Source organism: Nilaparvata lugens, chromosome 4, assembly GCF_014356525.2.
Source record: "Nilaparvata lugens isolate BPH chromosome 4, ASM1435652v1, whole genome shotgun sequence".
NCBI classification, from domain to species: Eukaryota; Metazoa; Arthropoda; class Insecta; order Hemiptera; family Delphacidae; genus Nilaparvata; species Nilaparvata lugens.
The window spans coordinates 25,998,961-26,016,789 of NC_052507.1; the positions used below are offsets into that span (position 1 = coordinate 25,998,961).

The window sequence follows — 17,829 nt, forward strand, 5'->3', positions numbered from 1 at the left end:
ACCCATGTTTTAGAGCAGGTGTAGTAGTAATACAATTAAATTTAGAGTGGGGGTGCAAATACATTGGGTATGTGAGCTCACATATTGTTCGAAACTATGTTTTCTATATTATGTATTCCAGTTGTTGTGATCCAGTTTTTAACGGCGCATTTAAATTTTCTTGAGTTTTCTATTATCTTGATGTGTACAGGAAGTAAATTGTGGAGTTTTGGTGCTAGGTGGTTGAAGTGTCGTTGGTATGTTGCCTTCCTAGCCACGTTCGTGATAAGTAGGCTTCTATTTCTTGTGTTATGACAGTGGTTTCTGTTTTGAAAGCTTTCTGGGTTCTTGTGCAGTCTGCAAATAATTTCTAGGGAGTAGAGTTGTCTTGCGTCCATCACACCAAACTCATTGTAGAGCTGGTCTGATGGATAACGAGGGTGGCTTCTGCTTGACTATTTTAATTATTAGTTCTTGCACTTTTATAAGGAGGTCGAGGTGAACGTAGTTTGTTCCTCCCCATCCTACAATTCCATAGGTAAGCAAAGACTGAACTAAGGAATAGTAGACCATCTTCATGCATTTCTCGTCTATAATTGCTCTCAGCATTTTGAACTTGAATATTATTTTTCTTAACTTCTTGCAGAGGCAATCTATATGATGATCCCAGCGTATAAAAGAATCTAGTATAATGCCGAGGTATTTTATTGTTGGTTTTCTGTGGATAGTGAATGCCGTGGTGTTGGAAAAGTTGACTGTTAGAAGGTTTTCTGTGGGCTGTCCATGTTGTGTAGCTGAGAAAGTTAGAAAGTGGGTCTTGTCATAGTTAAGAGTGAGCAGATTCTGATTTAGCCAATGTGAGATTTTCTGTAATCCAGTTTCAGCTTTACTCCATGCTATTGGTCACGTTGGTCCTGAAAACTAAAGAACTGTGTCATCTGCAAAGGTGGTGATATTGCCTTCAATTTCCATACTGCACAGAGTATTTATATAAATCAAGAAGAGTGTTGGACCAAGGACTGTACCTTTCGGTACTCCATATTCAACTTTGAGCTTGCTGCTTCTTTGTCCATTGACTCTGACACTGGGTCCGGTTTGACAAGTAGCTTTTGAATAGATCCCATGCCACTCCTCTGATTCCATAGTTGTAGAGTCTCTCCAGCAGAATATCATGTGACACAGTATCAAATGCTTTTTTCAGGTTCAGGAAAATTGCCAGTGGTTTCTCCTCACAGTTGATTTTTTCTGTTATTTGTGAAATGACATTGTGGATTGCATCATTGGTACTACAGTTTGATTTAAAGCCATATTGATTTGGTGATAAAATATGTTTCTTTTCAAGGAAGTTAATAAGTCTTGATTTGATACATTTCTCAAAAAGTTTTGCTAATATATTTAAAAGTGATATTGGTCTATAACAGTTTAAATCGTTCTTGTCCCCTGCTTTAAAAATTGGGCATATAATAGCTTCTTTCAAACACTGAGGAAAGGTACCTTCTCCTAGGATTTTATTGGCAATCAGTGTTAATGGTCTAGCAAGAGTTATACTGTTCTGTTTGAAGAGCTCTGGTCTGAAGTTATCTGGGCCTGGTGTGCTGTCTGATTTGAGACTGCTGATTATTTTTATCATTTCTTCTTCATCTACAGGTGTAAAAAATTCACATACTCTAGTGTTTGTAACCGTGGGTTCGTCTGCAGGTTGTTGATTGTTTAATATATTTTGTGCCAGTTCAGATCCAATATTTTTGAAGAATTCGTTGAAAACTTTTGCAATGTCTTCATCATTCTCTCCCAGTTTCAATTCTCTTCCTTGTACATCCAGTTTTTTTATTTGTGTTCTTGGTCTCTGAACTTCAGTTATTTCACATATCACCTTCCATGTCTGCTTTGCATTTCTTAAGTTTCCAAACATGTGGGAAAAATATTACATTGATAAAAATGGATAAATGGTACATTTATTTAATCAGCAATGCAAAGTGGCTGTCGAGGCAGAATGATGTCTCGTCATACACTTCTCATACAAACTGAACTTCTCCTACACAAAAGCTCCTCTACAAAATCAATAACTGTGAAAGTATTTATTCTTAATACAAGATTCACTTGGAACAGTTCATTGTATTGATACAATTTTATCTGAATGAAATGCTCATTGGAATTTTGATAGGTTTTGTTTGGTCAGAAATTCGTATTTAATTTTCACATATTGGGCTCTCCTTATTTAATAGGGTCAAAATACTATAATTGTTACTCTGAATTTTTTTGAAAATTACATGAGGAAATGACGATTTCAACTGTTGATTCATACTCAACAGAGTGTTTGTATGAATTGATATCTATTTACAAACAATATTGTGAGTGTGTTGATCTCATAACTGGTTCATGAACTTTCCATTTCTCATTGTTCGGAATGATTGATTGTTGATAGAAATTTCCTCGACCCATAAGCTGTTGACCTTTTGAGTTGAACTTCTGCCTGATGAGTAGGATGCAAACAAATGGAGTGACCTGAATAAATGAACAACTTATAAAATTCATCAATTCGTACAGTTCAATGCGTTTAAAATCCCTCCAACCTTCGGGTTGTGCCAAGATTTGTGCTGCCTCATTTATTTCTCCCGTTCGATGTAATATTATTAGATTCATCCCATTTCCCTGACCTAGATAAGCTTCAATTTAAAGCTCCAACCTTCGCCTGACTAGGGTAGTATCCATCGTAAATAACTTGAATAAGTCTATCAATTTAAAGAAATAAGCATAAGCATGTCAAAGCCAGAGTGTAAATAAATTAAGAAAATGGAATTTCACCACAAATTTAGTTGGTTCATCATCAACATTCGAATAATATTCCCCGATATTAAGAATATTTTAAACTAATTTATACTAAATTATACGATATTATTTATTCATCTTGACGTTGAAAATAATCCACATCAAATTGCATCACACAAATTTGAAAAAGTATTATCACAAGAAGAACATTTTTTTGTAAAACCAAAATATACTAATCACGGTGCAGCATAAGGACCTGAAATACAATAAAAAAATTGAATAATGAATAAATTCACTTACAATCTACATAAAATTGCATCACATAAAAAAAAGGTTGAAATGTTTTTAAATTTCATTCAATCTTATGAATTGTATTCATGAAATTCTCAATGCGCCATTCCACAAAATATAACCACTCAACGGCCAGTAGTTACTTTATCATGTTGGCAGTTTTATTTTTATGAAGATAATATTGTCACTTCAAAAGCTTTTGTAGTTGTTGAAGTGGAAACGTTACATAACACCCAGACAAAATCTGAGTTTGAAATTAAGGTTAATAAGAAACTATTTAAAACCTAGTTTTATATAAAATAAATATTGTTAAATGTGGTATCCTGTTTAATTATTTTACATGATACATTTTTGATGGAATGTCTAAAGCTGTAAGTCAAATTTTTATGTATCAGCTCGAAAAATATAGCAAATCATGAGAAGACATTCTCTGTTATTCAGTGCCAAAAATAAGCTACTTTAATTTGGTATTTATTTTGGCTCATGTGTTCTGGACCCAAGCCATGATTTTTTTGCAAATCGCAAAATTTTCCATGATTTCATGACTATTTTTAAAGACTGATTTGGAGTGAGAAATGCGCACTTTAGCTGAAATAGACACTTCATTGAAACCTGTAGTGAATGCTTCACATGCTAATAATTATTAGAAACTCTGTCAGTTTATTTCGAAGAAGTTTTTTCTCACTTGTCGTAGAATTCTTCACAGAACTGAATTCTCACTAAGTGAAAATGCTGATTTCGTAGAAAGTATTTTCGAATTAATATTTCCTAGTGTGATCTATCATTCATTTTGTATAGAAAATATTATTTTATAGAGTATTTAGGCCGGTTACAGAGCTTGACCGACCGTCAGTGCGTACGTCAGTCGCGCTTCTCTTTTCCATAGATATTCCATGTATCCGTACAGAGCACGACTGACGGCACGCATACGTACGGTCAGGACCATGCGTTTTATACAGCGTACGAAGATTCGAAGACCATCGGTCGAGCTCGTGCGTATCCGTTCCATCGGTCGACTGAAGCGCTATTAAAGCAAATAGAAGCTTTCATAGCTGTACTGATCAGTAGCCCGATCGCAACATAACCAATGAGCTGACACCTCTGCCCGACAATCAGCTGTTATTGAATTGAATAGCATAATGAATGAACTCAATTATTAATAGTGTCATATTTGAATTCAGAGTTTTTCTATACATTTCTTCAATCATTTCTAAATTTTTTATTGAAAAAATCATATATTATTAATATTATCTACATTTATTTGATCCGTAGCTTAAAGTGACTGCAAGTATTCCCAATGGTGATTCAAGCTCGAAAAAGCTCATCAAAATTTCTGATGGACATTCTGAGGTAGTTGAAAAATATATCTTCATCCCAAGCAATGATGTATATAATGGTACTAAATTACCTTTAAAATGCTCTTTGGGCTACCATCGGGTGAACTTGATATCTAAGTATTTTAATCTTTCTTTTACGAAGATAATAAGCTGCAATTAAACAATCTGTAAAGGCGTCCATTTTGTGAGTTAGAAAAACTTATATGTATGGTCAGGATGGTGCATAATTTACGCACTGACGGTCGGTCGAGCTGTGAATGTGTAAAACTGATTCATTGATGCGTACGGTCAGGATGGTACATACACACTGACGGTCGGTCGAGCTCTGTAACCGGCCTTGGAATCAAGCAAGGTCGCATAATATGATATCAAGTTCTGAAATCCTCTAAATATTTTAACTCAATTATTGGATAGATGAGTTTTATCGGGATGTCTTATATCACATAATCAGATAAACGGCATCTATTGGTTCTCCCGTTTAGAATGGTGCCTGCTTGAGGTCATTTCTACTAAAATCACTTCCTGATGGTTAGGAAACCACCCAAGACTGTAGCTTCACTTAATTATCATAATCATCATACCTCCCATCACAAGGCCAGTGCTTATTTGGGCATCGTACTCAGTAAAAATAACCTAATGATAAATATGAGGAATTCATTGATTTTTGCAAACAATTATTGGGAGAGTATTGTGCATTTTCCACATTATTTATCTATTTTACTATTTGAATAGATGATAGTGTTATTGCTATTAAACTGGTTCACAGTTTTATTTTTTACTGAGGGTGATGCCCACATGAGCTCTGGGCTTGTGCGTGGGTAATGAGGTGGATGATAATGAGAGATGAATGGACCTACAGTTTCAGGTGGGTTCCGAACCACCGGGAAGCGATTTTACAGCTCATGAATCATATTCAGAGGAGTTGGCTTGAGCGGTCACCCTTCCAACGGGAGTAGCAGGCGCATGATTCTCAACTTATCCAAGCGATAGCATAGTGACCTCTGAGTCAAACTGCTCCCCCAATGTTACTTTTGTATGATCACTTGTATGTATAAAAGTTTTTTTTATGGAGATACATTACTGAACATAAGTGTCAAATATTCATTCATATACTAGATACGGTAGATGGTAAAATAAGTATTCTATTTGCACCCTTTACAATAATAATCATTACAAGTATGCTGGTGCTGTTGGTGAATTAAGAGCCTCCCCTCCACTCTAAACACAAATTACAATTTAAAAATAAATGGATAATAATATTAACAATGTTGGAAATATACGATTACAGTAAACAGATAGAATTATTGACGTTTGAATAATTGTTTGCTTTTTATTTTTAGACGGCTAGAATACTCACGGATAAGTACTGCATGCCAGAAGAGGAGGCAGCGTCAGTCACGTCGGTGTTCCTAAGAAATTTCAGGTTATGTCCGCATAATGAAAATGAGAAAATTGATGAATGGCGTATATTTCTGTGGACCAATGCTCTGACAGATCAATACAAATGGGCAGCTAGTAAGTAATCAGTTTCCTTATTTCTACCTCTCTAAAAACATCGACATCATCATTCCAACGAAATTAATATCGCTCTAAAATATTTTCTGAATGAACTTATATGTTTATTATGTTGAAGCCTTGTTGCCTGATGGAATGCTAATGAGGGATAAGTGAATATCATAAATTGCTGACTTGATTCTCATAATTGTCATGATTTCAAGCGAAGACAAACTTGGAGTTGTAAGTACCATCATCCATTCAAATTGTGAAAATGACTCATGTAAATAGATTGAATCTTCTTGTTCAGTGTTTGGTGTACATAAAAAATAACCTACTTAATGCTTGTTCAATATCCATCATTCAGATACATTTTGTGTTTCATTTCTATTCAACTTGTCTATGTCTATGCATCTGTTCATTCAAATTGATAATGATTTGCGCTCAGAGTTTCAAGTTGATTTCATTCATTTCAAAATCATTTCATTCCATTTGGTCATGAAATCTAGAATTCAGAAACAGCCCAGTTTTTTCAAAAGCATTATTTATTCAATTCTCATCTGAGAATCAATTTTTGCAAATGTAAGTCAAGTAATTATTTATTCACTGATTTTAGCAAAAAATATATTGTTTATGGAGAAGGTAAGACGGAGAAGGTATTTATTATTGTAGGTAAGTCCAATAATACATGAAAAAGCTATATTTAAACCAGCGAAATATTAGTATATCATTCACTATACTCTCTTCATCCTTTGATCACTATATCTTATCCCTCTCCTTGGGGGAAATGGGTTATTATGCATTTTTCTCATTCCGGTATTCCATTTTTAATGCCAATTCATGAAAATAATCCAATAGTCTCAAAGATTTTGCTTGATAATATGTCAATTGCAAATCGACGAAAAATTAAAATCTTCAAATATTTTTTTGCAATTTATTCATCTTTAAAGACAGCATATTATTTATATTCCTTTTTTTATATCTGTATGTGTTGCTTCATTGAATTATTATTATTAATTGTTGCGATGAGTTTCAAAATAATATAATGAATGGGTTTGTTTCTATTTCCATGATTAATCTTTTCTGATCTCACGCATCTAGAAAATTTCTTATTATTGTAGGTAAGTAAGTCCAATAATACGTAAAAAAGCTATATTTAAACTAGCGAGAATACTATTAGTATATTATTCACTATACTCTCTCCATCCTTTGATCACTTTGTTGTTGATATTTTATATGTTTCTAATATTTAGTCATAATTATTCATCAATTTGATATAAAGTGCATTTATTGTCCGTACCGAACATATTGTTGATTTTTATCCATATTGATGTGATTCCCTCACCTAATGACTGTTTACACATTATCATCTCTCATCAACTCAATTCAAAATCAATTCTTGCTATTCTATGATTGTAAAATGGTATTAAATTAAAGCAGATGAACCAATTGAAGAGTTAGGTACATAGTTTGAATCAATTATAAAATTGAATATATTGATATATTATAGAAAATAATCACTTTAATTAAAGCAGATGAACCAATTGAAGAGTTTGTTACATAGTTTGAATCAATATAGAAAGTAAATTTGTATGGCTTTTGCTGGTGGAGAGTCCCTTGCGGGAAGTTTGAATCAATTATAATATCGAATATATTGATATATAAAATAATTACTTTTTAGAAAAATCATTGTCTATTCAATAAAACTTGAGAGATGAAAATAGTTTATGGCCAGGTGTTGTTAATTGTTTTATTTCGCAGTTAGATTTTACTGTTAAAATTATATCATATTTTTTTTAGTTTTATCCACAATGAATTCCCAAACTGGAAATGAAATGAGATTATCATCAAGTTCAATGAGTACTCGGCTCAAGTTTGATTTAATTATGTCGAAACAAAACTAATCGACAGTATAATCAATCTCTACTCAGTTCACATCAAAATTCGTGTATGCCTTACAACCACTATGCTCTCTTCCTTAATTGTGAATGATACTTATTCAAATTTATTCGATAAATATACAAATATTAAAACTCATTATTTTTTAAAAAGTATCAGTCCTCCACTCAAGAACTCATCTAATGAACAAATCAACTGTTAATCGTGATTTTAATGGCATGCCAATCATGGATGGTCATTGAATGTTATGAATGCATTATTTTCATCATTCAATTTCAATTTAATCCATCTTTGAATGAATCAGATGATAATCTCATTTAGTAGTGTTTTATTAAGTGTGCAGGAGACCAGAATTCATGAAAAAGGATTCCATTCAAAATTATTAATGTAATGACAATCTAAACATGACTGAAACCTGTATTCTAATCCGCATCATTCTATCCAACGTATTTTCAATAGAGAGTCCTTTGAAAAAATGATTAGAACTCATGAATACTACAAAAATAATGCATTTTGAATTGTCATTCTTTACTATCATTCACTTTATTATTAAGCACAAACTTCAGTAAGTATTTGCTTTTTATATTTCAGGATTTAGCATATACGATTATTATGTTCGGTCATGTACAATCAACTTGTTTTAAATTACAATTTTTATTATTGCTTAAAAAGATTAATACTCTCGAATGTGAATACTGGACCTGCACACTTATGAAACTATTTCCAACCTTAGAATCTATGGATAGATATAGCAATTGGTCCTTGACTAATGAGTGTGACTGTTTTGGAAAAAATAATTTGTATTTGTTTGCTTTCAGTCACAGTTCCAGTTATCAACACGGTTGTTGAATCGTATTGGTAATGAAATAAGCTAATATTTCATTAATAGAGTTATGTATTTGTGCTTAATGAACATGTCACATTAGAAATAAATATTGAAATTGTAATTATATTTAAATAATTACTTAATTAAAGTATACCTAGTCTTCAAAATGATTTCTGTAATATTTTTGCAATGTTGAGAATCGAAGTAGACTAGAAAATTAAAAATCGCCTTCATTATTTATCAAAATTGAATAAATTAAAAAAAAAACAATTCCAAAATAATGTTCTTTGAAACTATATGTATTCTTAAACAAATTTAATTATTCCCAATTATATTGAATTGAATGAGATAAATTACAGATAAATTGGACAAAAAAATTAAGGCAAATTTGAGATAGGTCTACTTTTTAAGTTTTAAATCCAGTTTTGATATGAATACTGCAGCTACGTAATGTGTGATACTATAAGTGAAAAGGAGCATGAAGAGTGAACTTCACTGTGGAGGTGTTAGAATTAATTCAGCACAGTAATCGATTTGCTTTGAATTATTAATGCTTGAATAACTTGTCCATGAAACCGTTTATAGGTGTGACATGTTCATAAATGCAATGCTAATCTTCTTGCCTATCCTATTTATGTTTAAGAAACGATCCTATTCTCTGCTATTACAGGGAATGTTTTGTATTCAACATGCTACACCATTTCATAGAATTAATTATAAATTGAAGAATCGTAATCGATTAATCACCGCCGTTGAATTTAACCGCACTCTCTTCATCTTTCACCACTTAAATTGCGAGATTTTCCATATTCCTCATAAATACATTGCTTTGTTTGATCTGATGTCTGCTTTTGAAAGCTTGAAGAGATTGCTGTTCAAGTATTCGATTGAATGCGACTTTCTTATTACTATTCGGAATGCGAGCAGCCAATAATTGCAAATTATTGATAATGTTTGACTCGCTTTGCTCTCGACGCCCACTAGTGGATCGGACTTATTAATTATTCACGGTACAATGCCTACTGACAAAGATAAACATGAAAACCGCAGCTATTGGCAACGACTGTTCTCTCTAGGAACTGTATTATTTCTTCCCAAACTGATAATTATTGTACATGTATAGTTCCATATCTGCTTAGCTCTGTTTAAAATATTGTTCCAACAATATTATTTTAATAATATGAAAAATATTATTGAGCGTAGAATTGTATTTAGATCAATTATTCCTTTGTAAACAAGCCTACCACATTTGAAAACGTATTACTAACTTCCTATTTCAATAATCGAATGCACGAGGGAAAGAGGCTAGCCTTCTTCTGAAGTTTTCCGTGATTAATGTAATATTTATTAACATCACTATTTTCATGTGCATGCATTTCAGAAAACCTTTCGATTTTCTGAGTATATTAACTCTTAACCTTCTATTAAAAATGTTAAGCTTGAGTTTCAATTTTCTTTAATTAATCATTGTTTCTGTTAGAAGATTCCAAAACCAAAATTGAATGAGAAACCATTTTCTCTTGGATTCACATCAGTGATTGGGGATGTATTATTTTGGAAATAAGCATGAATACATTTGTCTCATTCGCAAATTTTCGAATTAGAACCAATATTATTATAATATAGTTCAAATCGTCCAAAAACTCATAGACAATTTAAAGTAATTCCAAATTGTTTGGATCTTCTCTCTCCTCACTGCTGAATAATTAATCATTCCAGTTATCTCCTAATGATTTATTACCCAAAAATCTCATATAATTTTACTTTTTGACCAATTTTTTTATGAATTTTGTATGTAGAAACAGTTTCGATACTGTCGGTTAATCTACAGCTGCACAGTATTTACAAATCAACTTTTAAAATAAATATTTCAAAGCTAATGAATTTGTTCACACAAAACTTGAATCCATTCTCTATTCTTCATGTTGTTTGTAACAAACCCTCTACTACACGCAAACTCTGTGTTACCAAATAATACAATTAACAAATAATGTGTTTTCACGTAAACGTTGACTTTTACACTGCATCCATTTCCAATTTTCATTATAAGACAAATGAAAACAATGCATTGTTCTTTCAACTAATAATTTCCAACAACCAAGCGTAATATCAATACACTGTCTGTAATATCTTCTAAAATAGTATGTCTATCTGTATCGTGATGCCCTACATGTTGAAACATTATTCTTTTGAACTATTATCCTCTCATGAAAACTGCTAAATTTGCTAATTGTTGATCGTTTATTTTCAAGGTTACTTGAGGTTAGTTTTACCGTTGAATAACCGTGAGTGAATTTTGTTTCTACAGAGGAGATCTACTCGGAATGGATCCGGCTTCGCTATGAGTGCCTGGCGCCCGGGTCGGGAGTCATTTCCATGCTGAAGAAGCTGCGCTCCAAGTACAGCGTCGGCCTCATCACGAACGGCACCTCAGAGTCCCAGTGGGAGAAAATCAACCAGCTCAAGTTGCGCACCTATTTCGACTGCATACTTGTCTCTGGCGACCTGCCTTGGCAGAAGCCCGACAAACATATTTTCTACCGGGTGAGATATCAAGCCCCACTAAATACTCAAGTTATCTTCACTTTTCTCGGTACCTTAGAGTCCGCATCACACAGTGCGATCTCATATCAAATCATAGATAATTCACCTACTTCTATTTAAGACTAGCAGGTAACCCGAGTCTAATTAAAAACTTGACAAACTGAACACTTGAAGAATTTAAATAAGGCCTTTGACCATCCTCGGTAAAATCGTAATGATGCTTCGTCATTCGTGAATTTCCTATCCCCCACATGTACAAGCCGATTCTTTATTTTATTATATCATAGATTTATGCCCGGTTGCACAAAAGCCGGTTAAATTTCATTCTGATTAATTTTACGAGAACCATTCAGAGAAGGCTTAATCACGATTAAAATTTAACCGGATTTTGTGCAACCGGCACTTAGTTTTCCATTAGACCTGTATTAAGTCTATCAAATACTTTTTATAACTATAAACAAATGTATGTATGAATGATTGTAATATGATCATACTAGCTGGCCCGGCGAACTTCGTACCGCCAAATAGTTAATGCATCGCATGAAAATCTTAGCTGGATGCACACCTGAGGAGGCGCGATGCGGCATTTTGCATCCAGGTGCTTCTTGCTTATTGGTTTGAATGGAAGCAAAGCAATGTCTTTAGAGCATGTAAATATTTAACCTAAGGCCGCACTGCTAGATGGTTACACACAGAACAGTCATTTTGTTTTTTAGTCGGAGCGTTTAGAATAAATAAAATACATGGGCAGTTATGGAGCAGCACACACTCTTGTCTACTATCTACCGACAGCTGTTGGAAGACGCAATGATTATAACAGCTGTTTTTTATTTCTGTGTGTGGCCAGCTCACAAATCTTCTCCCATAAGGATTACATGTAAACTTTGAAGGACCGTAGGAAAGAATCCAGAAGTCTGATTAAAAACTTGATCGGCCATAAAGCTGGTCCTGAACATAAAGAACACAACTACAAAAATCATCAAATTCGGTGTACACCTAAAAAAGTTATTAAATGCCAAAATTTGAGGCTCGATTTTTATTAATATAGATTATACTGTGATACATATGACTGATATGATACCATTACTCATATAACAGTATATTTTTTGGTTTTCTTTGTACCTTACATTGAAAAACTCGCAGATTTTAAAATTTATTCATTTTCGACTCAATATCAAGCCTGTTGTTCTTTCTCAATAATAATTATTTTGGTTGTGATTACGTGTGGTGTATGGATAGAGAATAAAATCCAAATTTCCAGTGTTTGTGCTAATCAGGCAACTACTTGTAGACTTGCATCTTAGAAATTTAATTCTCAAGTGTCATATCAGTTTCTGAATCAAATATTAAAAATCTGATGTATTTTTCTTATTTTATTTATGTACTTTGTATCTAATACTTGAAATCTATAAAGTGTCATATTTATTTTGTCTAAGTTTATTCAACTTTTGTAACTTTTTTTTTGTAACTGGGCACCCGCCGAAAAACCTTCGGGTTTGGCAGGACCCTCAATTGTTTTTAGTTGTGATTAAAAATTTTGATTTAAATGCTCAAACTTGGAAAATGCATCATATAGAGAGCACACTACACTTCAAAGCTGAATTGAACCATCAAAAAATATCAAGTTATAAATTTAAATGAAATGTGCAATCTTCCGCCAATTTGTAATCTGGTAAGAAGCATTACCGGACCAATGCATTGTATGATGTAGACTACTAAAACTATTCCAGTAAGAAACACTCTGTTAGATTGTAATCGAATGAAATGTTTGTTTTAGGCGTGTGAACTGATGTCGGTGAATCCAGGTGACTGCATCATGGTTGGCGATAAGATGGAAACAGATATAATCGGCGGCAAAGCGGCTGGAGTCCTGGCCACCATTTTGATCTCTCCGAATCCATCTCTGAGTTATCTCAATTATCCTAGGCCTGATTATGTGCTGGAAAGCTCCCTTTTACTTCTAAATCTGCTGCACAATCAGCCAGAATTGGATGTCATGGATGACTCCAATAGCAATAGTAGCGATGGAAGCTGATTCTTTTCTTGCTCATCTTCTAACTCAACTCTCTTTTTAAATTTAGTAATTTATCAAGAATGCCATATACATCGCTAGCAATACTGCTAAATTAATTTTCACATTCATTTTCTATTATATCATAAGCTATAGTATGTAGCTTAACAAATTATAATTCTCTAGTATGTTTTTATTTTTTTCCAAGTTTTGATGTCTGTGGATACTATGAGGGTTTATTTCCACTGAAAGTTTCTTTTTTAGATTTTTCCTAATTAGGTATAGATAGACTTTTACTTAATCGTTCAAAGTTAAATAGAAATCTGTATATTTTTATAGAAAAGTCAATCCCAAATTGAACTAATTTGTACTACGAATAATAGACCTATTTATTAACTTGTAGGTACTATTGGATCTATTTACAAACTTTCTTTGATTTGTCGACTATTATTTTCTCTCGGGTGAAATCTGCAGTGTTTTGGAGTTTGTCTGAATACTCGTAGAAATAAGTAACTCAATGTACCTGTCTGTACCTTATTCGTCCTACTTAGATTTAAGCATCATACTAACATAATCAAGTATATTCCAAGGTGTTACTGGTAGACTTTTTAAACTATTTTTCAATCCTTAACTTTAGTTTGAGTGAATATTCTTTTTCTACATGATTGTCTCAAAATTTCTTGACTGGATGGTAGTATAAAATATTGTGTTACCTGTTTAACTCAGGTATATTCTAGAGATAAGAAGGACTTTGTAAATAAAAATTTATTTAATTGTAACAGCATTCAATATCAATATTTAGTACAATACTGGTTCGTTTGAATTTTGAAGAAGTGAGTCTCAGACCTCAGATTGTACATTTTCCCGTCTGTTACTTTATTTTTCAGGTAACTTTTTTGTTGTTACCTATAAGTGTTATTCCAATTATTTAATTATTGTGATCGGTTAGGTTTTTTCTCTATGGTTTCTTAGATCAGTCAAGAATTCAGTAGTTTTAAAAAAGGAAAATATTATTTTAGAAGATAATTAGGAATGATTTGTACTTAAATCTGGAAATCTACATTTCTTGAAGCAATATCCATTTTAATGCCTGTATTTTATTGTTTGCAATTCAAACATCTGCAATAGCCACAATAGGAGTTATTTTTTTGGTGCTAATAATAAAAAGAACATAAAATTATATATTTTGTGTACATTATCATTAAATGTACTGATTATGATAATCAAGATTTTATCCTGATTGTTTACATACTGGGAAGAAGAAAGTGGTGATTATGTTCGTATTTCCATAGTTTTTATACGATTTTCCTTGTATTAGTATTACTTGATAAAATTTGAATTTATTAGATCTGGGATTGTTGCTCTACTTATAAAGATTTTTTATAAAAGTGATAAATTTATTGAATGATCTTGTTCTAGAATATGGATGGGAACTAAACTTATCCTTTTTTAATGATCCATTGGATATTCTAAAATGAAAATGATTCTGCGAATAATTAATTTTACTCTCAAAAATTTAGTTATTGCTTTTCATTTTCTAGACAAATGTTTTTATTGTTTACAGCATAGATTTAGTCAAATGTTTTACTTGATCAAGATTTGTCCTGGAATATATTTTGATGGTTAAAATTAACTGAATTCACTTTCATTTCAATACTAATGCAATATAACTTGGCAAAAAGTAATTAAATAGGCAAGCGTGAAGATGCAATGTTTTGTTCTCTTAAATTTTCATTAATCAAAGAATCACTATCTTCAAAATATATAGGCCTCTTGAGTTTTTACCTCTCAATGCAATACATTATTTTCAGTAATTCACTGGCTGTGAGAAAATTGTGAACTTTAATATTATAAGAGTCAGTATGAGTGCGAGTGTTTCAAAATGAACATAATATTAGAGTGATAAGAAATAGAAAAACGTCTACTAAGTTTTTGTATTCTATAGTGTAGGTAGTTCAGGTTGTCTCAAATTACTAATATTCAAACATAGTTTTTCATCATCCACAAAAAAGTGAACTAAGATTATCAATAAATTGTTTACAAGTTATGATACCCTGCAAATGTTTATTTATTGGTGTATTATCCTATTTGTCTATTATGATTGCTTTATTGGAATAAAAAGTTTTGGTAAAAACTAATAATGGTTTGAATTTAATTTAAATCATTCGCTTACAAAAAGGAAGTAAATAATATTGAAATTGAAATAAGGAATATTGATAAAATAAGTAGTATACAAGTGTGTCTTCAAGGCATGATTCTTATTGTTTATTATCAAGTTGATTGTCAAGAGTTAATTATTATTACTTTTCTGCGGTGTAAGGTTGTTTTATATTTTGAAAGATCACCTCCAGATGGTTTTCAAATATTCTGGTTTCTACTTTGAAATTCAAAGTCTATGCATGATTAATCAAATACAATGATAAAATATTACACAAGTGTATGTCTATAAATTTCAGTTAATTTTCAACGAATAGTAAAGCTTTGCGGATAATTGATAAAAAGAACTGGTGTTGGAACTTGTGAGAGGATAACATACTATAAAAGTGTTTTTTAATGTTCCAAGTCATATAATTATCATCTCCAGAATATCTATATGAATTTTTACTATAAAGTGTTCATCTTTTCAAATTATCGCATCATTTAGTGATAATAAAGCAATTTGTAGTATGATTTTGAGTATGAGAGAAAGTACAAGGAATTAGAAAAGAAGCTATATTGAGTTTCGTTTTGAATTACGCATCAAGAAAAGTGTAATTAATAATCAATCTTTAAATATTTATGTGAAACAGATAAATGAGTTGTGTCTGAACATTTATCATTACATACATATGCAGTTCAAGTACAATTATTACCAGTAATCAATAATAAAATAATTCAAGAATTTTTATATGCACATAATTATTATTAAATACCGAATAATTAACATAATAGCTTGATTGAAGAAATGTTATTCCCAAATATTCATAATAAGAGTTGTCTAACAGAAACTTTTTTTGAATGATTATTTTATTAATTCAAACTGTAATTTTTAAACATTTTTATCAGTTCGTATCACTTCAATAAACTAGAGCTAGGTGGATCTCAATTTCAAATAATGATTTTATTATAGAATCAGAAAAATAGGATATGAAAAATATGTCGTATGAAAGGTGAATATATTAATATATATGTATTGAAAGGTGAATGTTTAATATTTAATATATTCCGTTCTGTTCTAGTGGTGTAGGCTCTATAACTGGAGTCGAATGAATAATCACTTTCAATGATGATTGTAATCTTGAAGACTGATCTACCGTATATTATTATAAAAGAGAATTTGATCTTGAAATATTCCTGGAGGTTCATTTAATTAATAGATTTTACCCTCCAACCCACAAATGGAGTAAATCACCGCACTTTTAAAGCATATTTAGATTCGCATGTATAATATTTTTTGCATTCTGTAGCGTACTTTATTAACAATGCTAGCATATTTTGTAAATTAAAGGTAATAACATAGAACCTAATTCTATCGTGTCCCCATCAATAAATTTATGAAAAGAATGTTTGCCATCGCTATCAATGATTGTATTGTACTTTTTTTAATAAAATAAATATTAAATCCCATGCTTGTTTTTGTTGATCAAATAATTGAAAGTGTTACTCTTTAGAAGCAGTAGATTCTGTTTTAGACAATGATCAAATTTCTTTTGATATACCGGGTGTTTCAACATGAATAGAGGTGGTTTAACATTATATAACATGGCCAACCTATAGTGTAACTATAGAATGGTCATGGTTATAATATTCATTACATCAAACTAAGGCCGGCCACTAACGACAGCAGGTCTGTCAAGTGTCAAACATGGCTGTACAAGCTATTTGTTTCTTCAACAAGATACTCAAAGCGAAAACAGCAGATTATAACATAAAATGAACCACCAATAATAATAATAAATAAACCCACGGATAATTACAGATTATAATGATACAAAAATAATTCAATAAAAGACAAAAATCTTACTTCAAAAAAATGTTTGCTTGAAGCCTTTCGCCGAAGGGCTTTTTTATGTACAAAAAGCTTGTACATACATGTTTGACAGACCTGCAGTATTATTAGTGTCTGGCCTTACAGCCACAAGTGATAAGTCAAATGGGGTCGATGTCAAACGAGGCAAACGACAGAAGAGTTCTGCGACAGTCGAGACCGGCGACATTCGAGGCCAGCGACGGTAGAGGACTCCTGAAAAAGAGGCCTCAAATGTCGCCTGCGTTAGGCGACAGTTGAGGCCACTCTAATTTTTGTACACTCCCGACAGTCGAGACCTGCGACCGGAGAGGACTCCTGAAAAAGAGGCCTCAACTGTCGCCTGCGCTAGGCTCTCCAGAATGGTAAACAGCACCAAAAGAATTATCATTTAATTTGTATGGATTTACCAGCAATTGAATAATATATTACATCCCATTATTCCTTCCATATTATGAATAAGTATTGCAACTTTACAACTGTAAATAAACCTTAGTTGCTTCATCACAACAAACGAAATTTTCAAGGATAAGCCCTATCTACTACCTTCAAAGTTCATATGCTTTTTATGAAGGAAGTTTCCATTATGACAACCTTTTTCAATCAATGAATTGTCATAGTATTTTAAATACTATATTACACAAGATGTAAAAAGTTCTATACCGTACTTATT

General features: G+C 32.1%; 1 protein-coding gene across 1 annotated transcript in view; it reads left to right on the forward strand.

Moving 5' to 3' along the window:
- LOC111044544 (N-acylneuraminate-9-phosphatase) overlaps window positions 1–16,752 on the forward strand; it is a 26,271-nt gene extending 9,519 nt beyond the window's left edge. Inside the window, exons 2-4 of the mRNA XM_039427193.1 lie at window positions 5,717–5,891; window positions 10,904–11,139; window positions 12,917–16,752. Of these exons, the coding sequence (XP_039283127.1) occupies window positions 5,717–5,891; window positions 10,904–11,139; window positions 12,917–13,174 (669 nt within the window). The 3' untranslated portion in view covers window positions 13,175–16,752. The remainder of the gene's footprint in view (window positions 1–5,716; window positions 5,892–10,903; window positions 11,140–12,916) is intronic.
- The last annotated feature ends 1,077 nt before the right edge of the window (window positions 16,753–17,829 follow it).